Genomic DNA, 22,097 nt, shown 5'->3' with positions numbered 1-22,097 from the left:
AGCCCATAAAAACCGAGTTGAGCAGAATGAGGGCGAAAACCACGAAGAACAGGCACCAACTTGCTAGAACTGCACTAATACGGCCCTGTCCAATGGGAAATATTCATCTTTCCTCATAACAGGTGATTCCTTTTTTAAAAATCCCGACTCCAATGAGCTGACGCACTGGAGAGTATTTACAGCAGCAGCATCTCTAATTCTGCAGATTTGCAGGCGGACGCTTCCCCGCCCTCCTCAATAAAATGTATTCTTGTCGCTATTTGATTGGCTGTCCCTTCTCGGTGCCCCTTTTTCATTGGTCGAGGCTCCAGTCTTTCACTAACGATCCGAGCACTTCATTGGCCCCCGGCCGCAGACGGCCCGCGGCTGTCCCTGCCCGGGCTGGGGGAGGACCCGGGTGACGTCAACGGCGCGCCCGGCCCACATTCCAGGGTCTGGGCGGAGACTTCCCGCGTCCCTGCCTTTGGGGGCGGGACAGGGTGGCGGGATCGACTTCTGATTGGGTAGCTCTGGCGGCGTGCGCCTGCGATTGGTCAGTGTCCCGGAGGGAGGCGGAGCCGCAGCTGGTCCGGGAACCGAGCTGGGCGCTCCGGGGAGTCTCAAAGTTTGTGTGTGGAGCCGTAGTGGGGAGCGGGCTGTGGCGAAGGGGTTTCTCGGGATGAAAGCTGGTCTCCGGCCGGTATCCCGGAGGCGCCCCCTGCTCTAAACCCTGCAGCCTTCGACCCGGTCCTCGGACAGTGTCTCCCCGGGGACCCCCAGATCTCGGAGGACACCGGACGGGAGCCCTCGGGAGTGTCCGGCTGGGGAGCGGGGTGTCTCCCCCCTGCGTGCACAAGCCACACGCGTGCACACACACTCACACGCGCACACACACTCACACGCGCGGGCCGACCCCCCTGCGCCGCGGCCCCGCCCGCGCCCCTCCTGCCCTCAGCATCCCCGGCCCGCGCGCCCCGACCGCCATGGAGGTGCTGGAGAGCGGGGAGCAGGGCGCCCTGCAGTGGGACCGCAAGCTGAGCGAGCTGTCAGAGCCCGGGGAGACCGAGGCGCTCATGTACCACACGGTGAGCACTGCGGGGCGCGGGGGCCCCCACGGCGGGGGGACTGCGGGCCGGGAGCTCGCCCGTGGGGAAGGCTCGGCCAGCCGGAGAGAGGGCAGAGGGGGGCTCCTCCACCTGGGCAGGGGGAGGTGGGCAGCTGGCTCTGGGGGGCGCTCGGCCGTGGGAATGACACTTGGCCTCTTCTTCCGAGATTTGTGCTCCCACCCGGCCCCCGAGGCGGGTTCACATCTGCGGCGTCAGGTCCTGTCGCTGGCAGCGCTGTGCGCCGCGCAGGGCATCGGTGTCTGGAGAATAAGAAGCCTCTGTTTAGTTTGCAGCTGATTTTTGTGGCAAGGGTTTTAAAACCCGGACAAAGTCAAGCTGAGTTTTTCTTTCTTTCGCTGTTATATTCTCTCTTTGTCTCTGTCTGTCTGTCTCACTGTTTCCCTGTCTCGTGGTCTCCTTTATGGTCTTATATTGTAAAAAGTGTGTGTGTGTGTGCGCGTGTGTAGGAAAGGCCCTTTCTCATGAGGAGGAAGACTGCTTTATTTGGCTTCCTTAACTGACCAGCCAAGTATCTGCTTCCTCCCTTTTCAGAGGCAAGATCAGCCCAGGAGTTTGGAAACTGTGAGGCAGCTGCATATTTCAGAAAGGCTTTGGAGAAGGTGGGACAGCTCACCCGTTCCTTGCTCAGTCTTCCTGCTCAGAGAGCCCACTGGGAATAAATCACGGGGCATATCCATATTTCTTCTAAAGTTTTCCATTTAAATTTTTGGGTATTACATTTGCAGAAGGCATGTTTGTTTGCAACAGCCAGCACTGATAATATGACTTTCTGTGAGATCTCTTTGTTTCTTTCTTACCAGTGCAGAAGTTTGCAATTAGAGAAAGGAAGAGAGAACGCTAATGAGAAAAGGAGAGGCTTGGCTGCTTCCCCATCAGGATTCTTTGAATGGGGTCAGTGCCAGGATATTTGAAACTTCTGCAAAATGGCCTGCAGACTCCTCCTCTTTGGCCTTTGCCTCTGGCTGACGTTATTTTGGGAAAAAAGACGAGGGCCTCCTGCTACTCCCACCAAAGCTTTGGTAGTGGCTAGAAATGGCTGGTTTTAAAATGCAGACTGCAGGGATGAGAGGGTGTGGTAGTTCACGCTGGGGCAAAAGTGTGCAGCGTGACCGGGCAAGCTCACTCACTGAGCCTTTCTCTGGGGGCCCAGATGTGCTTCCTGTCATCTGTACAGACCTTGGAGCATGTTGGTCCTCAGATATCATCTGATAATTGGGGCTCCAGATGTTTCAACTGACATGGGCTGCATTTGAACCATTTGCTAAGAGTCAGCTCTTCTCATTTATTCTTTTTTTTTTTTTAAAGATTTATTTATTTATGCATACAAGAACTGGGGTACAGGCCAGAGGTGCCGGGGCAGGGGTGCGGTGAGAGGATTCACAGAGTGGGGAACAGAACAGGCGGAACCACTGAAATACACTGGTGAGGGGAGCAGTGGGTGAGACAGGAGAGGTCTGCTGTGCCATGTGGGTTAGCTTCCTTCCTGGGGTTTGAACTCAGGCTGCAGTGGCTGGGATAACTTGATAGCGCTGAGACTTTAACCCTGCGCCACAGGGAGGCCCCTAATTTTATTTTTTTTAAATGACCTTTATGTCGCCACTTAGGGACATGTCTCTCTTCTGGGCAGCCACTCATCACTGTAAGTTTTTGCCAGCAAACTGTGTACATGAATTTGTGTTGATAGGTATTGGATTTAGTAGCAGAGGCAAATGGATTATATTCCCTCTAAACGAGGGGGGTTTGGGAGAGATTTGAAAATAGAAAACTTTCCCATCTGTTTTTGAACTCTGTTGGGTAGCCAGTTGCAGAGGTGATTATTACAGTCATTAGTGTGGGAAGGTCTGACCTGGTGAATCTCCATGTAGGAGAAGATGACCTGATTATATATTCATTCAGACACTTATTCCTTCCAGTTAATAGTTACTGAATTTCTTCTATGTGTCAAACATTTAAAATACATCAATGAACAAAAGCAGAGATAACTTCCTGACCTTGAGAAACTTAAATTCCTCTGTGTGTGTGTGTGTATGTGTGTGTGTGTGCGTGCATAGGGGGAGATAATGAATAATAAATAATAGAGAAATAAGTGATATTTTCTATTAGACATTTTTAAAAAAGATTATTTATGCACACGAGAGCTGGGGTGCAGGCCAGAGGTGAGAGGATTCACCAGAGGCAGGGTGGGGAACAGAACAGGCAGACTGACTGAAATACACTGCTGAGGAGAGCAGCGGGCCAGTCAAGAGAGGTCTGCTGCTCCATGTGGGTAGATTCCTGGCCGGGGATCGAACTCGTGTGGATAGTTTCATAGGTTGTTTCTTAACCCCTTGTGCCACCAGGGAGGCCTCTGTTAGACATTTTAAGTGCTATGGACAAGGTAAAAGTTAGGGGTAAAGGGAATAAACAGAATGGAGTAAGGAAAAAATATGATATTGAATTCAGGGATCAGAATAAGCCTCCATAGAGAGTCTAAACAAAGGCTTGAAGGAGGTAAGAATGTTAGCGCAGCAGGATGAAAAGCCAGAGCAGAGGCCCTTGTTGGGAGTGTTTCTGGCACAAGCCTATGGCAGCATTCCCTTCTGTTTTAGGTCCCCCAGTTTGGTTAGTTATTTTCTATTTAAATGCAGGTTACTTCTGAGTCACAATGCCTGTTTTGGGAATGGCCCGTTGCTCTTTCCAAGTTGAGTGGATGGGTCATTATATACGGGGAGAAGAAAGCCTGTAGGGTGGCTAAAGTGCAGATGTTAGTTAGGGAAGTGGAAAGATAAGATAATAGCTACTGTCTAATGAGCCTTTATTAGCTGAAAGGGAGGGCTGGCTACTCGCTACTGGGTCTGCTACCCGTGCGCCCCTGCAGGGCCCCTCACTTAGATGTTCTGTTGTCACCATCTTGAAATCCTTACTAATTTTTGAAAAAAGAGTCCTGTGTTTCTATTTTGCATCAGATCAGATTATGCCACTGTCCCTGCTGAAAGGAAGGTGCTGTGTTTACTGTTTACAAGAATGATGCTACTGAGCCCTCTGTGTGACCACGAGGCAGCCATTTTTAGTCTCAGTTTGCAGACAAGAAAACTTAATAGGGCCTCCCTGGTGGCACAAGAGGTTAAGACACAACCTATGAAGCTATCTGCAGCCACTGCAGCACGAGTTCAATCCCCAGCCAGGGAGCTACCCACATGGCACAGCAGACCTCTCCTGTCTTGCCCCCTGCTCCCTTCAGCAGTGTATTTCAGTCTATCCGCCTGTTTTGTTCCCCACTCTGTCTCTGGAGAATCTTCTCACCCCCCCCCCCATATACCTCTGGCCTGTACCCCAGTTCTTATATGCATAAATAATCTTTTTTTTTTTTAAAGAAAACTTAATAGTTTAAGTAGTGGGGTGAAGGTCTCCCAGCTAATTAGTGAGAGACCCAGAATTCAAATTCAGGTCTGCCTGTCTCCAAAGTCCAAGTTGTTGCCCACATGCTGTAAGGTAAGAGGATGGGAGAGGGTGACTGGAGAGTTAAAAGTCGCTGAGCCCGAAGACACCTGAGATTTCATTGCGTACCTTGCCAGCTGCCAGGATCAGCCACCACCCCTTCCCTGCTCAGTCCCTTCTTTTGCACTAGGGGAGGGAGCTAGCACAGGCAGGGTGCCTAAGGCCCTAGCAAAACCAGCCACCACCTGATTTTAAAAACAGAGAAGCCTCAGGTTGCCTGAGGCTGGGATTATGCGGTCTGAGACTGCCCTTTTTGAGCCAGCAATGCCAGTGTTTTTCTCATTTGCTTAGTTATGAAGAATTCTTGGTCCAAGAAGGACAAAGGCTTAGAGGAGACAAGTTCATAGTCTACAAAACAATGAAGCAAATGTGAACTTGCTGGTTAGTTCTAGTTGTGACAGCTTTGGGCTTCCTCTAAAAGCTTAAAAAAGGGTTCCATACCGATGAGTATTTTTAAGTCAGTGAGTAGCATTTTTGTGGAAGCTGTTGGTTGCTTCTAGAGTGGATGTAAGCTAAAAGTAGGTTGAGAAAAGAGGCACATAGAAACATGAGGAGAGTGTGCCTCAATGTTTGAAATCATTGGGAGAAAGCCTGTCCCTTTCCCCAAGCCTCTTGGATGTTGGCTATTTCTACAAAGATGGTATGTTTCTAGAAGGTTCTGGGTAAAACACATTTGTGAGTATTCACAATTTTGCAATATAAAGAGCAAATTTATAGTGTGTATATTGTATGTGCACACACCATATCTGGAAATATGCTCAAGAGATGGGTAATTGATTGTTTCTGGCCAGGGGACTTGGGCGTCTGGAGGTCAAGAGAGGGAGAGTTATTTACAACTATCCCTTTTGTTCTGTTCAAACTTTTACCTCCTAAATGTATTTAGAAGGTGAAAAATTACAACTGAAAGGCAACCCATAAGACTGGACTAGAGGTCCCTGGGGCCTGAGTTTCCTTGAGGGCAGAAGAGGGATCTGGTGATTTGGTTAAGTTCAACACCACTTGTAGGTCTTGGATGAAGAGAGAGGAAGCAGGCGGAGTGCTTGGTGGGAAGGGACTCCCAGGGCAGAGGATTAACAGTGGGTTTGTGTGTGATCAACTTTGTGCTCTTTGTAATTTTCACATTTTAGCTTAGAGGTCTGGAATATAGGGATTTATTGATTTTTATCTTTTTTTTTGATTGGACCCTCCCCGGTGGCCGGGGAACTGGCGCTGCAGAGGCTGGGGGCAGCTTCGCAGCCCAGCGCTCAACCGCTGCGCCACCAGGGGAGGCCCAATTGATTTTTATCTTTTTAAGGCACATGCAGTAGGGACTACTAAGTCTTTGCAAAAAGTCAATGACAGAAGCACTGCTTGTTTTCTCAAATGTTCAATTCATATACATCCTGATTTTTATAAAAATTATTTAGTGGTTAATACTACTAAAATTTTATATCCAGTTAGTTCTTCAGGTGAAATGACTGATGCCCCACAGCAGTAGGTAGACAGCTAAGGAATGTTCAGCCTGCCTGGTTCCTGGACGGGAAGGTCATCTGGCTTTCACATCTATCGCTGATAGCCGGAACAGAGTTGACTCATCTCCCAGGATGGTGGGTTCCTCTTCCTCCCAGCTGGTCCTGAGACTGATAGGTCTCCAGTGGGATATTGACGCTTTTGGTTTCATGTTTGCTCCTATTATCAGCCCTGGCCAAGTTCCAAAGATCAGGGCCGTTATACCTTGAGAATATTATTTCTTTTTTTTAAAAGATTTATTTATTTGTGCATACAAGAGCTGGGGTGTAGGCCAGAGGTGTGGGGCGTGAGAGGATTCACCGGAGACATAGTGGGGAGCAGAACAGGCAGATCCACTGAAACACACTGCTGAGGGGAGCAGCGGGCAAGAGAGGAGAGGTCTGCTGTGCCATGTGGGTAGCTCCCTGGCCGGGGATCAAACTCAGGCTGCAGTGGCTGCCAATACCTTGATAGCGCTGAGACTTTAACCCCTGTGCCACCACAGAGGCCTGAGAATATTATTTCTTATCACCTGACTTCTGCAAATAAAATAAAGCACAGATTTCCCCGCTATCTGAAAGTAGAGCATTCCTATTTGGTATGATTTGGTAGCTTGGAAGGGAAGGGTCTAGGAGTGTTCAAAAATTATTCTATGCAGGGCCTCCCCGGTGGCGCAGCGGTTGAGCGCTGGGTTGCGAAGCTGCCCGCAGCCTCTGCGGCGCCGGTTCGATCCCCGGCTGCTCCCCGGCCACCAGAGGAGGGTCCCACATGGCGCACAGACCTCTCCTGCCGCCCGCTGCTCCCCTCAGCAGTGACTTCGGTCCTTCTGCCTGCTCTGCTCCCCGCTCTGGCTCTGGTGAATTCTCTCACCCTCCCGTGCTTCTGACTGTACCCAGTGCTTGTATAAACAAACAAACAAACAAATAAATAAATAAATTATTCTATGCAAATTTGCAATTACAGGGCTCCAAGACTCAGGGCAAAGCTCTAATGAGTTCTAGTAGGAGACAGAATTCTGAACCTGTATATGTCTTCAAGGGTCTTGCTTCCTCTTTCTACCCCTTCACCCTTGTGTGTTTCCCTCCCTCTGGGCCTCAATTGCTGACTAGATGATGCCTCATTCCAATTCCACTTCTTAAATTTCGTTCTTAGGAAAGATTTAATAAACTTTTACTAAAAACTTAAATATTAGTAAGGATTATCATATAACCCCTAAATTGGCATTTATAATGAACAACTCATGTTAAAAGGGTGAGGGCCTCCTGGTGGTGCAAGGGGTTAAGATACAATCTGTGAAGTTATCCACAGCCACTGCAGCATGAGTTCGATCCCCAGCCAGAGAGATACCCACCTGGCACAGCAGACCACTCCTGTCTTGCCCGCTGTTCCCCTCAGTAATGTTTTCAGTCAATCTGCCTGTTCTCTTCCCCATTTTGTCTCTGGTGAATCCTCTTACACACACTCCTGCCACACACCTCTGTCCTGTACCCTAGTTCTTATATGCATAAATAAATAAATCTTTAAAAAAAAAAAAAACAGGGTGAATGTCTACATGGAGAGCTTAAGGCAATAACCAGGTAGCAGGGGAACTACATTGGGGGGCAGGAGGATAGTCACTGCCCCTCTTCTATTCCAAGCATGTGGTCCTGGTTCATGAGGAAGCCTTGCACATGTGTTGTCGATTTAACTATGATCTAAAGGATTTTCATTGACTTGGTGAAAAGTCTTGGATCCAGTTTATGATTCTCCTGAAATTGTTCTGATGGTGTTAACACATGTTGGAGGATGGTAGACTTGGGCATAGTCCTGAAAGGTGAGGGGACAGCACTGGGTTTTGTCCCTGATCTCTTTTCTGGAAGATCCCAGTGTAATCCTAGTCTATGGGAGCAGTGAGTTCTGGAGTGAAGTTGCTTTTGCAGGAGAAATGAATCAAATGACAATGCTTGCAGCCGCAAGCAACTGGAAACTGATTCTGGTTACTTTTAAGGTAAGTACACGGGCATGTCTTGTTGCAAGGCTGATTCAGCAGCCCTTCAGGGTTACCATGGTCCTAGGGTCTACCTCCCTACCTGTTGATCTCTTTCTTTTTTTTTTTTAAAGATTTATTTATTTATGCATATAAGAACTGGGGTGCAGACCAGAGGTACCGGGGGTGAGAACATTCACCAGAGTGGGGAACAGAACAGGCAGACTGACTGAAATACACTGCTGGGGGACAGCAGGCAAGACAGGAGAGGTCTGCTGCACCATGTGGGTCACCTCCCCAGCAGGCTGGGGAATCAAGCTCATGGTGCAGTGGCTGGCTATAGCTTGATAGAACTGTCTTTAACCCCTGTGCCACCAGGGAGGCCCCCTACCTCTCTATTTCATCTTCAGGTTGCATCCAACCAGAAGGCATCTTGTATTGATGAGTTTCAGGTGTTCCAATTCAAAATGCCAATATCCAGAGGAAAAAGAGGTCATGTCTTCTTCGTGTTCCTTTTTAGGGTGGAAGGAACTTGTTCCCAGAAGCCTGTCAGTTGATTTCTGTTTGAGCTTTATTGGCAAGGATCAGATCACATGATCAGTGGCTGGGAAGGGGTTTACATGGTCTGCTTTGATTAGTCATATGGGAATGGAGGCGATATTGGCTCAACTAGCCTGCTCCTTTGTGCTGATTATTAGTAAAACAGTTTGAGTTGGCAGTTCTTTCTTTAACTAATGACTGTTTGACCAATGACTATTTTTCTTACAAAGATTGGTTAGCAAATGGAAAATGTTTTAAAATCCACAACAATTAGCCTTGGGAATGAAAAATCAAGCCAAGTGCTGAGCCACTTGGAAAGCTCTAAGAATATTTCTTACCTGTGCTAACAACACCCTTTGAAGGAAAACGATAAGGAGACAGGAACAACCTCTTTGAAATGCATGCAAGGGTCTTCCCAGAGGGGGGGCTATTGTGTCCCACCTCATTAAGAAATGTACAATGAACTATATTATCTGAACTCTCTGCATCAGGGTCAAATACCAAGACTGTACTGATGCCCTCCATGCGAGACAAGAATGACTTGTTCCGCTTAAGGCCCACATGCTCTCATGTCAGCACGTGGGAAGCCGAATGACATTTTTCAAGAGGCTGTTTTTCCAGTTGCGTATGGCTGTTCAAATATTGATAAGGCCACGTGTGCCTGTTTGCAGCTTGAACTGCCTGCCTCAACCCGGCACAGCTCTGGCCTGTCTGTTGATTGTCTTGGGCAAATAGCCCTGTGCCTTGTCTGGACATTTGGTGGGGTGGGTGGCCTGGGGTGTCTGAACTGTCCCATTGAGTGATCTTATGACTGAGGGGTAGAGTCAGGATTGAGAGGAAATGAGAGATACCTTCTTTGGGTGAACCTTGGACCAGTTCTTTTTTTTTTTTTTTAAACTCTGGATTCTTGTCAGTGTTTCTCCCAACTTAAAATTTTAGTATGAATGTGACGGGTAATATCAGGTCAATATTTTTTTCTTGTTTAGTTTCCAGAACAAGAAGGGAGGGTAGGGCATTGTGTAACAGCCCCAGTTTCCACTGGAGTGGATTTGAAGGCAGTGTCATGGAAAAGGTGTGCTCCTGAGCCCAGCAGACTTGGAGCTAAGGGCCACTGGCTCTCTGGTGACCTTGCCTGAGTCACCTCACCTCTTGGAGTCTTAGTTTCTTTACATGTCACCACCTGGCCCATAGTAAATACACTTTCCACCTTCTCTTCTGAGTGGAACTCCTCTCTGAGGGAGAGCTGTCTCAACCTTGGGTGTCTGACATCATTCAGGAAGAACCGACGACCTGTAATTATTCTCTTTCATGCATTCTCGTTTCCTCTCTTCCCCGGCTTCCACCTGCTGCTGTAAACACAGGTCTCTGTCTTGAACACATGTTTGCCAGATCCTTGTTCACTTTTTCTCTCTTGTTTACTGCCAGGTTTTCTCAGACAAGTGTTCAATAGCCTTGACCTCCAGTTCCTTACTTCCTACTTACCCTGTGCCCTTTACGTTCTGGTTGGTGCAGCTGCCAGAAGGCCTTCTGGCTTCTCTCTAAGTGCTAAGTTCACTGCTCTTTCCTTACCTTTCCTGCTAGGCCTCATGGAAACACTAGGCAGCCTTGCCCACAGGTCTTGTGAGTCATTCTTACATTGACACTCTGATGGCCTTAGTCCTTTCTCACCACCCACTACATGTGAGTGTTTGGTCCTTGACCTGCTGTTCTGTTTGTACAGAATAGCCGAGCTCCCCTGGGCTCTGCTGTGGACTTCAATACTGCTGGTTCTCAGATCTTTCTATCTGTTGTGTGTCTATAGACAGAAAGTGGGAGCTCTGGAATATGACCGAAGATTCTGCTGGACCCTCATTAGCTGTCAGCAGCTCTGGCCCGGTAACCCTTGAATCTTTAGGATGCATTACTCTGACAAAGAGGAGATGGGAACACTTTGATCCCTCCCTTATCATTGCACCCCATTTATCTCAGGGAATGTTTAGTGAGTCAGCTCTCCTGCAGGGTAAACCCGTGAGAAGTTCATGGGTTGTTACAGAGACACAGCTGTTTCCAGAGCCAGTGCCGCCTGTCAGATGCAGGCTGTGTTTTGACTGACTTTGGCTTAGTCTTTGGCTTGGGAAACCCTTTGTGTTGTTCTATGTTGATATGTCTAATTTCTCAGGAGAGTGGAAGGTCAGTGCAAAGGGAGCGCTAACATCTTAGATCATGCACATACCATTTACTCCTTTGTATAGCTGCGGTCCAGTCCAGTTCATTTCCAATGGCCTTGTGCTGAATTGCCTGTCTTTGAGTTGCTCTAGTCTGGAGTAATTTATTTATCTAAACTTCGCTGGTATTACTGAAGAGCTTTGATTTTTTTTTTTTTTTTTTTTAAGAGTTGAGAGGGATTCCTCTGAGCCTCTCAGATGTCTCTGCTGCTTCTAGTTAAAAGTACCCTTGGTGTCTCTTAGAAGTTTTTCTTTGAGCAGAAAGCATGTTAATGTGTGAACTCATTGTAGTGCAAGTTACTTCCCATCCTAGGCCTCAGTTTCCCCACCTTTAAAATGCTGCATTTGTCTTATATGCTCTTAAGTACGTGAGTTTCACCTTCTTCCCCTTGAAAGTCTCATCTTTAAAAAATGGGTGATTTCAGATGAGTCATTTGTTGTCTGTTTCATTTAGGCAACTCACTTGCAAGTATAGTTTTGCATTTTGTAGCCTCTGTTTTCTGACTTAAAACCTTGCTTCAGTTCAGTAAAACCCAGACAAATTAAGGAATGGAAAAACAGGGAGGCACAGAGGTAGGAAACATTTTTTTTAACATTAGGAAAAAAAAAAAAACCCTCTTCAGACTCCTTGGCAAATAAAAGGAGTCTGGGGAAAAAAAAATCCACAAACAATTTCCTAGTTGTCTGAGTGGAAAATCCTGGTTTTTTAACATTTCATATCTTGGAAATGTCTGAATAGTTTTTGTTTAAAGGGAAATTCCTTTTGGCTGAGAGAAAGGCTGCAGGATTCAAATGGATAGGCTGATGTTTTTAGAAAACTTGGAGGAAATAAGGAATTGTGATGAAAATGCTTTTTCACTGGCCAGTTTGCTGAAGCAGAAATTCAAATCCACAGTTTCCAATCATAGGTCTTAAAGTTCAACCATTAACCCTTTCCTTCCCCTTGCTTCCTGTCCGTGCATCCTGGGGAAACGTCTCTTACAGCTGGTCCTTCCTCCAATTGGAGGAACTTAATGAACTGCTTTTTAAACCGGTATGTGTTCTAGGCGGCAGGATATACATTCTCGACCTTGGAACTCTCCCAATAGAGTGGAAGGGAGACATATCAACAAGTCGTTAAATGATGAATCATTACATATTGGTGTATGTTTTGCAGTAGAGCAGTGTTCAAGGTATTGCTGGAGCACGGAGGATGGAATACCAAATCTAAAGGAGATGAAGAGCTGGAAAACATGTTGCAGAGCAGGTTTAATGGGTGGCTCTGAAGTATCAATAGTTCCCCAGGCAGTGGGCACAGCAGGGGCAGGGTAGGAATGTGTACAAAGTCCTGGTTGATTCTGGGAATCTTCCTGGTTGATTCTGGGAATCTCAAATAGTAGCTGAGAGCAGGGTGCTCTTTGGGGAGTATGGAGAGCCAGTTGGCCATTCTTTTGCAGACATTACAGTTGGGAGGCTTTTAAGACTTCTAATAAGAGAGGGATAGAAGTGAAATATATGTCAGAAAGGAAATCCTAGGTTATGAAAGATGAATTGAAAGGCAGAAATCATGGTGACAAGATGATCTGTTGGCTTCTGTTTCCTCCATGAAGTAGAACAAGATGCCAAGAGGACCAGGGAGATGCTCAGGGATGTCAGAAGGGTTAGGAGGTATCTTGGGGGGGGTAAGGGAGGAATATGGGAGACGCCTTGTTTTCTGATGTAGCCAACAAAGTTCATGTTGCTGCTGTTGACCTAGAAGGGGAATATTCATAGGGGAAGTTTTGCGGGGAGGGTGATAAGTTCAGTTTTTGACATGGTGATTCTGATGCACATGCAAACATTCAGGAAAGAGACCCTAAAAGGCCGGCAAAAATGTGGGTCGTCTAGAGTTCTGGAGAAAGGTCAGGAGTGGAGATGTAGATATGGGGGGTTAGGAATCTAATGGGGAGAAGGAAAGCCAGTCTTCCAGGGAGGTGACGTGAGAGTGAGCAAGAGGAGTGTAGAGACACAGGCGGAGGATAGAGCCCTTGGGCCACTTATAGGGTGTTAGGGACAGGTGAACCTGCAGGTGGAACTTAGGAAAAATCAACAGGAAAATATGGAGAAAATCCCATCCCAGGATCCTAAGGAACAGGAGCTCCCACTGAGTGGTCAAGACATAGAAGGGTTGAGAGTGTTCTTCAGATGACCACCAGGCACCCCCAGGGCAGGCGTGTGTTAGCTCAGGCCTGTTCCTGTGTGTTAGAGCCACAGAGACCTCCCTGTGGCCTGACCCTGTGGACACGCAGTGTGGCCTTCTGTGAGGGAGTGGGCGCCCTGTTTCCCTGGAGAGCAGAAACTGCAGAAGGGCAGGAAACGAATAAACATGCATGGTGTGTCATATATACTAAACTGCTGCTTTCTTTCCTCCGCCCCTTTTTATTTTGATCCAAGATTGAAATCAATCCTCAAAATTAGCTTTAGAGACCATCACAGGTGGCCGTGCCATTCTATGAGGGTCTTTTCTTCAATCTTCAGTCCAGGCTGAGTACATCTGTCCCCAGATGTGCTTCTGGTCTGTGAGGAGGCGTTTGTGCATGTGTCCCTGATGCCTCAGACTTTGGAAGCTGCAAAGGGACGGTCTCTGAACTCATTATACCTGTAAAAGCATGTAGGGTCTATCAAGTGACTACAAGGTTTGGGCCTTTCCTTCCTTTATTTCTTCTGATTCTTCCCACTGAGAAAGTATCGGGCCGATACTGCTTGTTAGAGGTGACTTTGATCGCAGATGCATCAGCAATGTTGAAATGGTAGAAAAAGAGAAAAATTCCAACTGGCTCTGCATTTGTGTGACATACAAATAGGGGCAGGTGAGGACACATGGTTTTATAATAAGCATGTGAGCCTGAGGTCTTTCCAGTGGAAGGAACTTAAAAATAAATGATGCAGCTTCAAAGAAAATGTGCAGTGCAAGCGGGGCTGGCTTCAGGGCCTGCCAAGGAGACGCTGGTGGGACGCCCTGTGGCCTTCCCTGTACCTGCCGTGCACGGGCAAAGGTTCCCACCCCTGCCCAGGACTGTGCTGTGTCCCAGATGTTGCTTCTGGGACCTTCAAGTCGTCCCAGGGAGGCAAGAGGTAGGGGTGGGTGGAGGAGCTCTGCAGTGGGGGCTGAATGGAAAACCTGAGGGTGACCAGAAAGGAGAATTCTGCTTCTGGAAGGCACAGAGGCGGCAGGCAGCCACTCCCTTCTGACCCTGGAGCAGAACAGACTCCTTCAAGGAGACCTGGGTTTAGGGTTCACCCCATAGAACACCTGCAGCGTGGGTTAGTAGGTCTGGTGGCTGACTGGGAAACATGATTTTTTATCACATGATTTCAGCAAGAAAATGTCTTATGAAGCACCTGTGTTACAAACTTGTTAAAATAGACCTCATTTTCTTAGAACAGCTCTAGTTTCACAGCAAAACTGGGCAGAATGCACAGAGTCCCCACAGACTCTCCCACCCTCCCCCCACCAGGCACAACTTACGCCACTGTCAACACCCCACTGTTAAAATTTTTGGAATGTGGATTCATAAGCTGGGGTGAACTGTGGCAGCTTTAGATTTTAACTTTGTTTTTAAAAATTAGTCACAGACAAGCTTCCTTTCATGGTCCAACAAGAAGCCAAATTGGCTCACAAGAGCCTTAAGAGTTGTGTGTGTGTAGGCTGCTTTTTGTCTTGTTTTAATAAAAAAATACTTCAAACAATTAGAAGCAGACTTGTAGATTTCAGTAGAATACAACGAAAAAGGTTCAATATGGTACCCCGCCACCTGACACCCCCCCCACCCCCCACCCCCCCCTCCCCCGCTTCTCCTCACCCCTGCCCCACTCTCCATTTACGAATGGCTTGGGCGCTGGGCACTGTATCTCTTATACAGTGGGAAGTGCTGTATCTCTTATAACTGAAGAACCCACTGCCCGTTTTTGTAGCTATGACTTTTAACTTGCAGCCGGAGATGGCATTCGCTTCCGAGGCACTGCCAGAAGTTGTTTTTCTGGTTCTGCTCTGGATTTGCAAGTTTTCTTTCCAGCGCTCTCCTGCAGTCCCTGACCCACATTTGGGAGCAGCTGGAAGGCCTGGGGCTGAGGCCAGGACCAAACCCAGATGGAAACAAACCTCCTGGCTTGGGGCTCTGGGGTCACGTTGTAATGGCTGTCCTGCCCTGCCACCCGGCGTTTTCCTGTGTGATGAGAAGGCGGCACAAGAACAGTGACTAGAAAACCATGAGATTTTTCAGCAATGTTTACAACATGGGGTGGACTGAAACTCAGTACTTTCTTTTGATTTAAATACGGATTTATAGGAAGATTCTGAAAGTAAGCTTGGCTCCGTCAAGAAGTGGGATGGATTGTATAAATAAATAAATAAATATTAAAAAAAAAAAAAGACTGACAGGCTGCCTGTGAGGGCTCTTCAGTCTTGCCTGTATTTAAAAAAAATAAAAATTAAAAAAAAAAAAAAGTGAGATGGAGAATACATCAGGCGTGGCGGAGTTTTTTGCTTGCTTCTTCCTCCCCTTCCTATGATTTCTCTTGTGGGATGCTGAGGGTCCTGTTGTCTGCTGATGGCTCAACTGTTTCAGGGCAAGGAGAGGGGCACCCCAGAACCCCCAAACCTGCCCACTCCAAATAGGTTCTGCTGCATCAAGACCAAATATACTCTAGTGCACAAGACCGTTAATGGAAAGGAACTTTCCTGTGGTTATGTGTAACAAAGAAAAGGCAGAATATAAGTTTCCAAATCAAGCACCTGAGGTTACCCATCCCCTAATGGGCAAATGTCCAGCCAAACAGGGTTGGCCCAATACAGGGCCACGGAGGCCAGAAAACCAGCCGCAAGTCTAAGGAACCTTCTGGTGGGGACCCATAGAAAAGGGTCAGAAGGGGCCCAGCACATCTGGGACAAAAGGAGCAAAATGAAGATAAAAGCTGCCATTGTGAACCTCCCCAAGCGTCCCTCACCCATATCTGTTCCAACCAGGCCAGGACCAAGAAGCAAGTGCAGTTCCTTCACATGTCTCTGCTCCATGTGCCTCCTCCAGGGCTCCTCCTTGCTCCCCATCCTGCTTCCTTCCTTCTCCAGTCTCCTCTCCAGCTTCCTCTCCTCCCTGCTCATCCACCCTCCCTTGGGTGGGGTAGGGAACCTGGAATCTCCCCTTTTCCTGGGGACCCCCCTGTTATGCAACCACTGGGGGAGAAGAGTTGCAGGGAAAAAAGCAGGGGTTTGGGGGTCAACACAAACTTCATCACTCTTATCACCACTGACAAATTATTTATTCAGTGCTTCCCAGCTCCTTTGACAAGGCACCCAGAGAAAATGATGGAACCGGACCGGGGCCTAGGAGTGGTGGACAAGTCTGACCATGGCCTAGGGACTCTGTCCATGCCCCCTCTGCATGAGGCCCTCCACGGGCACATTTGTTTGGAAGCTGCCAGAACAGTACCCAAGTGCACAGGTATCCAGTAAAGTAAGTGCTGAATGAGTGACTCTGGGCTTACCACCTGGTCCTGGCAACCCCCTACTCTGGGGGCCTTTGTGAGGCTATTTCCCAAGGTCATGGTGGAGGATGAGTGTCATGATGTAAAGATTACTGTCCTGCATGGTACACAGTCACTACCTCGGAGACACCGGTTCCTGTCCTCCACTTTGCTACTCTGATTATTCCAGGAGGATCTAGGCAGAAAACCCTTGCTGAATTCTAAACTGAAGGGGAAAATTAGCAAATAGAACAAAGCCTCTCTAGTGTGACCTACTTCTTCCAGTTTTATTGAGACATGATTACTATATAGTGTTGTATAAGTTGAGGATGCACAGCATCGTGATTTGATATGTGCGTATATTGGGACGTGATCACTACAGTAAGTTTAATTCATCACCTCACACACTTGCAACTTTTTTCCCCTCGTGATAAGAACTTTGAAGTTCTACTTTCTTAGCAGCTTTCAAGTGCACCATACTGCTTGGTGAACTAGAGTAACCATGGTGGACAGTCTATTCTCAGAACTTATTTCTTTTATAACTAGAAGTTTGTGCCTTTGAACCACCTTTGCCCTAAGTTGACTTCATTGTGCAAAGATATTTAGGAGACATTTAGGGAGATGAAAAAATGTCCTAAAAGTTCCTTTAGTTCTCAGCTAAATCTTTTTAGGCTCAAGGCCCAGTGTTGATTTGCATGACTCAATTCACACTTCGATTTTTCAGGCACCTGTGACTGCAGAACTGAAATTCTTTGTAGGTTTTGAGGGGGCTGGGTTGGTGACAGGTGTTAACTTACTTCAAATGACAAGGGGGAAGTGAAGGACCCATTCCTTTTCCTGTCCCTGCCATCCCCCAAAAACCAACTGGAGGTTGAGGATGTTTACATTGTTCTTCTAATATAAATAGCATTTCTGTGGAATCTCAGGAATCCATTAATACTGAGGAGAGTGGAGAAGGACCTGCAAGAACAGAGAAGGATGCTTGTGTGCTTCAGCCCGCTTCAGGGAGAAGCCTGAAGGGCTCTCCTCTCCCGTGGCCTTGCCTGTCCCCTGCGCTTGCCCAGCAGAGCAGTTTTGAATGCTGTTCATAAACTGCAGCAAGAGGCGCATTTAAACCACAGGCTCTCCTTCCGACCCCTGACCTGGGTTGTGTCAGCCTTCAGCCTTTCCAAGTAATTTTTTTTTAATATTTATTTACTTTGTAAAAGAACTGGGGTGTAGACCAGAGGTGTGGGGGTGAGAGGATTTACTAGAGGCAGAGTGAGGAGCACAACAGGTGGATCTACTGAAATACACTGCTGAGGGGAGCAGTGTGGAGACAGGAGAGGTCTGTTATGCCATATGTGGATTAGCTCCCTGGCTGGGGATCGAACTCAGGCTGCAGCAGCAATAGCATGATAGCACAGAGACTTAACCCCTAGGCCACCAGGGAGGCCCCTCCAAGTAATTGATGTAAATCGAGTTCAGTGAGAGCCTCCCCGAGTCTGCTTTCTTGGGATACAAGGGTTCTCAGTTGCTTCTCTTATCTGAACTCCCAGCATTCTCTCTGATAGAGGTTTCCTGGAGGTTCTGGCATGAGAATGGGCCACCTTCCAGAAGGTCTTGTTATGATTTTGGCAATTTCAGTAGGGCTTTGGGTGGGAGCTATTAGAAACCTGTTTCCAAATTTCCATCCCCTGGAAGTTACTTTAAAACAAAACAAAAATTATTTTTAAACACACAAAAAAATAATTGCTCATGATCATTGCTTGAATGCCAAAGGGATAAAATCCTTAGCTAGAGGAGCTGGCGAGTTTGTACAAGTTCTTCTCGATGGAGCTGGCAATTTTGGAGATGGGTTCGCCATTCAATTTTGGTTTTTCATGAAATGCAGAATTCCTCCTTGAAGAAGTTTGCTCTTCGGTATTTTATAACCAAAAGAAAAATATCCTGATAGGTAGATTTTTTTTTTTTCTCATTGTCCTTTTGAGAGGCTACTAAGTGAGTCAAATTTTGTTTTTAGAGAAAAAGATAATCAAAACCTAATGTGTCAAGGGCCTCCCCGGTGGCGCAGCGGTTGAGTGCTGGGTTGCGAAGCTGCCCGCGGTCTCTGCAGCGCCAGTTCAATCCCCGGCTGCTCCCCGGCCACAGGAGGAGGGTCCCACATGGTGCGCAGACCTCTCCTGCCACCCGCTGCTCCCCTCAGCAGTGTACTTCGGTCCTTCTGTCTGCTCTGCTCCCCGCTCTGGCTCTGGTGAATTCGTTCACCTTCCAGTGCTTCTGACTGTACCCAGTGCTTGCATGAATAATAAATAAATAAAATTTAAAAAAAAAAAAAAAAAAAACCTAATGTGTCAAGATGTAAGCCTATTTGTCAGTTGGCTTTAAAATACAGTAAGGGGCCTCCCCTGGTGGCACAGGCGATTGAGCTCCGCCCTGTGAAGCTGTCCACAGCCTCTGCAGCGCCAGTTCGATCCCGGCCGGCTGGCGAGAATCCCACATGGCGGGGCAGACCTCTCCTGTCTCCCCGCTGCTCCCCTCAGCAGTGTCTTTGGTCGTCTGCCTGTTCAGCTCTCCGCTCTGTCTCTAGTGAAGCCTCTCACCCTCCTATGCATCTGACCTGTACCCCGGTTCTTGTATAAATAAATAAATAAATCTTTAAAAATAAATAAATAAAATACAGTAAGGCAACCAAATAATGAATGGATCAAGAAGTCCTGAACTAGGCTTTTCGGGACCTGTGTACGTGGTTGAATACTGCCAATCAGGCCCAGGATTTCCCCCCTTTCCATTCTGTCATCTTTAGCAGGTAGACCCTTGTCCTCATGGGCATTGCCTCAGGACCACTGCATGACTGCTTCCCCTCCCGCAAAACATCTGCCTCCCGGGCAGGAAGAGCATGGGAGGGTAGTGCAGCGATAGTGCCCATATTACAATAGTCAAGGCTTGCTCTGCGGTCCTGAGCAAAATTCCTCTTAGATTTAACTGGCCACTCCAGTGCTGCAAGAGAAGCCAGGCAGGTGACACCTTTTTGAACAAGCTTGGCGTGTCTGATAGTGAGGAGGAGAAGGGACAGGGTAGAGACTGAGTGGTCAAGCAGCATCATCTTCCAAATACAAAATAATATTTTCTCCAATTACAGGACAGTAGGCCTGGTTGGGACTTTTGAGATGGCTGAGCACAACCCCTTCACGCCACAGAGAAGGGAACTGCTTGATTTCCTTCTACTCCTGATCAGTGCGCACAAACCCCAGTTGCATTTCCTGCTCTTGGACTGGGCTGCTCATCCCTTGAAGTATAAACTGTGCCTGGAGTGTGAGTGGGCTGTGAAGTCCCTTTCATGGCAAGGAGAGTGGCAGTGACGCGTATGTCTGGGCAGTGCGTGCCTGGGAATCAAAAGGTCTGATTATGCTTTCTCAGGAAAAGCAGCCGGCCAACAAGGGTTGCTGGGCCTCCAAGTGCAGACTCTGGAATTCAGCCTCCTGGAATGATCACAAAAGCCTTAGAAGACTCAGCCCTGCTCTGTAGGAGCTAAGGCCTCGCAGGGCTGCTGGAAGGATGTGAGTGTGAGACAAAGCAGTCACAGACCAGCAGCAAAGCAGGCCCCCAGCAGAGGAGGGGCCGGGTTGGGAAGGTGGCTGGCAGGAGTAGGCCTTGAAGCAGGACTTTACGAATAAAGTCTGGTATTTGGGGGAGAGCAATTGGTGTAAAAATACTGTGTTGAGAGTGAGCAGCTTGCCCAGCTGGACTGCCCAACACACTGGCCTGCAGGCCTGTGTGTTTTTTTTAGAAGAGCAGCTGATTGCCGATAGTGTTGGGGGACCCTGTGCTGTGTGCAGAGGGAGTAGTAAGTAGCCAGATTTCTCAGGCTCTGTCTCAGAGACCACTAGATCTGTGTCCTTGGGTTCCCTTTGAATTCTTCATGTCAGTCTTCTTCCCACCTCTCTGGTGATGCCTGGCAGCCCCAACATTGCTTTTTCCTCTTGCGATTTCTTCTTTGGGGGCCCAACCAGTGTCCTCAGTGCTGGGCCTGTGGGGCTGACAGTGCTTAGAGGGCATTCTCCAGCCTTGCCTCAGTACTGGGGTAGAGGAGGCAACACAAGGTGTACGGACCCCTCAGTGGGCTCTGTGAACTGTGTTTAGCTCTAAGAGTATGGGGTGTATTAGTCAGTGCAGGCTGCTGTAACAAAATATGCGAGACTGGCTGCCTCCTACAATAGGCATTTACTGCTCAGTCTGGAGGTGTGGGAGACCCAGATAGGGTCCCAGAAAATTCTGCTCCTGAGAGGGCTCTGTTCCTGCCTGTGAACATCCACCTGCTCATTGCGGCCTCACGTGGTAGATAAAGATTTCTGGTCTCCCTTCTTTCAAGGGTCCTAACCCCATTATGGGGTGTCTACCCTCATGGTCTCTTCTAACCCTAATTACCTCCTGAAGGGTCTAGCTCCAAATACCATGGCTTTGAGAGTTAGGATGTTAACATGAATTCTGGGGTGACACAATTCTGCCCAATACTGGGATTTCATGAGGCTCCCAGGTGGCAGATGGAAGGATCCCTTGCATGAGAATCCTGTAGAGTGTGGTGGCTCCTCAATTGGGTCCATGGACTCAAGTAGGTCTGGGAACTTCCTCTCCCAGCTTATTGGGGGGAATCCCTAATACATTTTTCATCACATTTTCAAAAGGTATTCATGCCTCCTCCACCCCCCAAGTGTTAAGAGCTACTGTCATGGAGTGGTGGCTGAGAGTGACAAGGTGTGATTACAAAGTGTCTCCCGTACACATCCTCTGTGCAGGAACTAGAACCCTCGAGAATATTCCAGAAAATCCTGCTGTCTTTTGCTGCTGTATGCTGACCCTGATCCTGACAGATGAGCCTACCACCCACGAACTAAAGGGAGTCCCTCACCCAGAAGCTGTACTGTTGGTGTTCAGACCCAGCCCTTTGTCTTCTCCTTCCTGGGAGGAGGCAGAATAAAAGGATTGGCTTCTTAAAGACATTTCATAGCTTTCTCCAGATACTAACTCAAAGTAGACCAAAGCTGAAGGTGTCTTTCCTGAACACAGGGAGGGCCCTGGCCCACGCACTCCTCCATTCCCCCCAGTGCCAACCCTTAGCTTGCCCTTCCTTTTCCTCCTCTACTTCCTGGCCCTCCCACATCGCAAACGCTTCTCTCCATCCATTTAGAATTTGTTGGACCATGTGTAATGTTTCATTTACACCATTTAAATCATTCTTGAAACTTGGTAAATCAATTTTTTTTAAAATAAATTTTATTTTTATATTCCCCATACAATTGCAACCCCCTTATTTTGACCCCAAGCCCCCCCCCTCCCCGCCTCCCACCCCCCATAGAGTGTCTCTGGTTCATAGTTTTTTGTTGATTTATCAATTTTAAAGGCACAGACCTCCTAGAATAGGGGCCTCGCCTCTGGCTGCCTCACACCACAAGGGTGTGATCCCTGCCTCCCCTCCCCCACCCCAAATCCAACCAATCTTTCCTTTCCACCTTCCTGTGTCCTTTGCTCTTCTTTTTCTCTCTACAGAAACCTTTGTTTTCTTCCCTGACTGTGCACTGAACCCTGCCGTTTCTAGAACTTGTCTCAGCCCTGACGGCGTGAGAAGGTGGACTCGGGGTTTAGAATTTGTTCTTGGAGTCTCCTGCTTCACTGCAAGGACATGTTTTCCCCAAATGATGGCATTCTGAAGGCTGTTGCATTAATTGTTAAGGGTTTTTTGGGGAATAGAACTTTGTAGAATTGACTTTGCAAATGCTTGGAGAACCTGGGCTGTTAGGAGTAACTGGGAGTAGTCAGAATGCGGCTGGTTACTTTTCAAGATCATGGAGTTTCGTT

The 22,097-nt window shown here is 47.8% G+C and overlaps 1 protein-coding gene across 1 annotated transcript in view; it reads left to right on the top strand.

Annotated features, from left to right (window-relative positions):
- Positions 1-581: 581 nt before the first annotated feature.
- The window catches only part of CREB3L2 (cAMP responsive element binding protein 3 like 2), a 116,068-nt gene continuing 94,552 nt past the window's right edge, over positions 582-22,097 (top strand). Inside the window, exon 1 of the mRNA XM_037514079.2 lies at positions 582-1,064. Coding sequence (XP_037369976.1) covers positions 963-1,064 — 102 coding nt within the window. The 5' untranslated portion in view covers positions 582-962. The remainder of the gene's footprint in view (positions 1,065-22,097) is intronic.

This window comes from Talpa occidentalis, unplaced genomic scaffold (genome assembly GCF_014898055.3).
Source record: "Talpa occidentalis isolate TD23 unplaced genomic scaffold, MPIMG_talOcc4v2.1, whole genome shotgun sequence".
In the NCBI taxonomy this organism is placed as follows: Eukaryota; Metazoa; Chordata; class Mammalia; order Eulipotyphla; family Talpidae; genus Talpa; species Talpa occidentalis.
The sequence above is the reverse complement of the archived record's forward strand: the minus strand, read 5'-3'. Positions and strand labels throughout refer to the sequence as shown.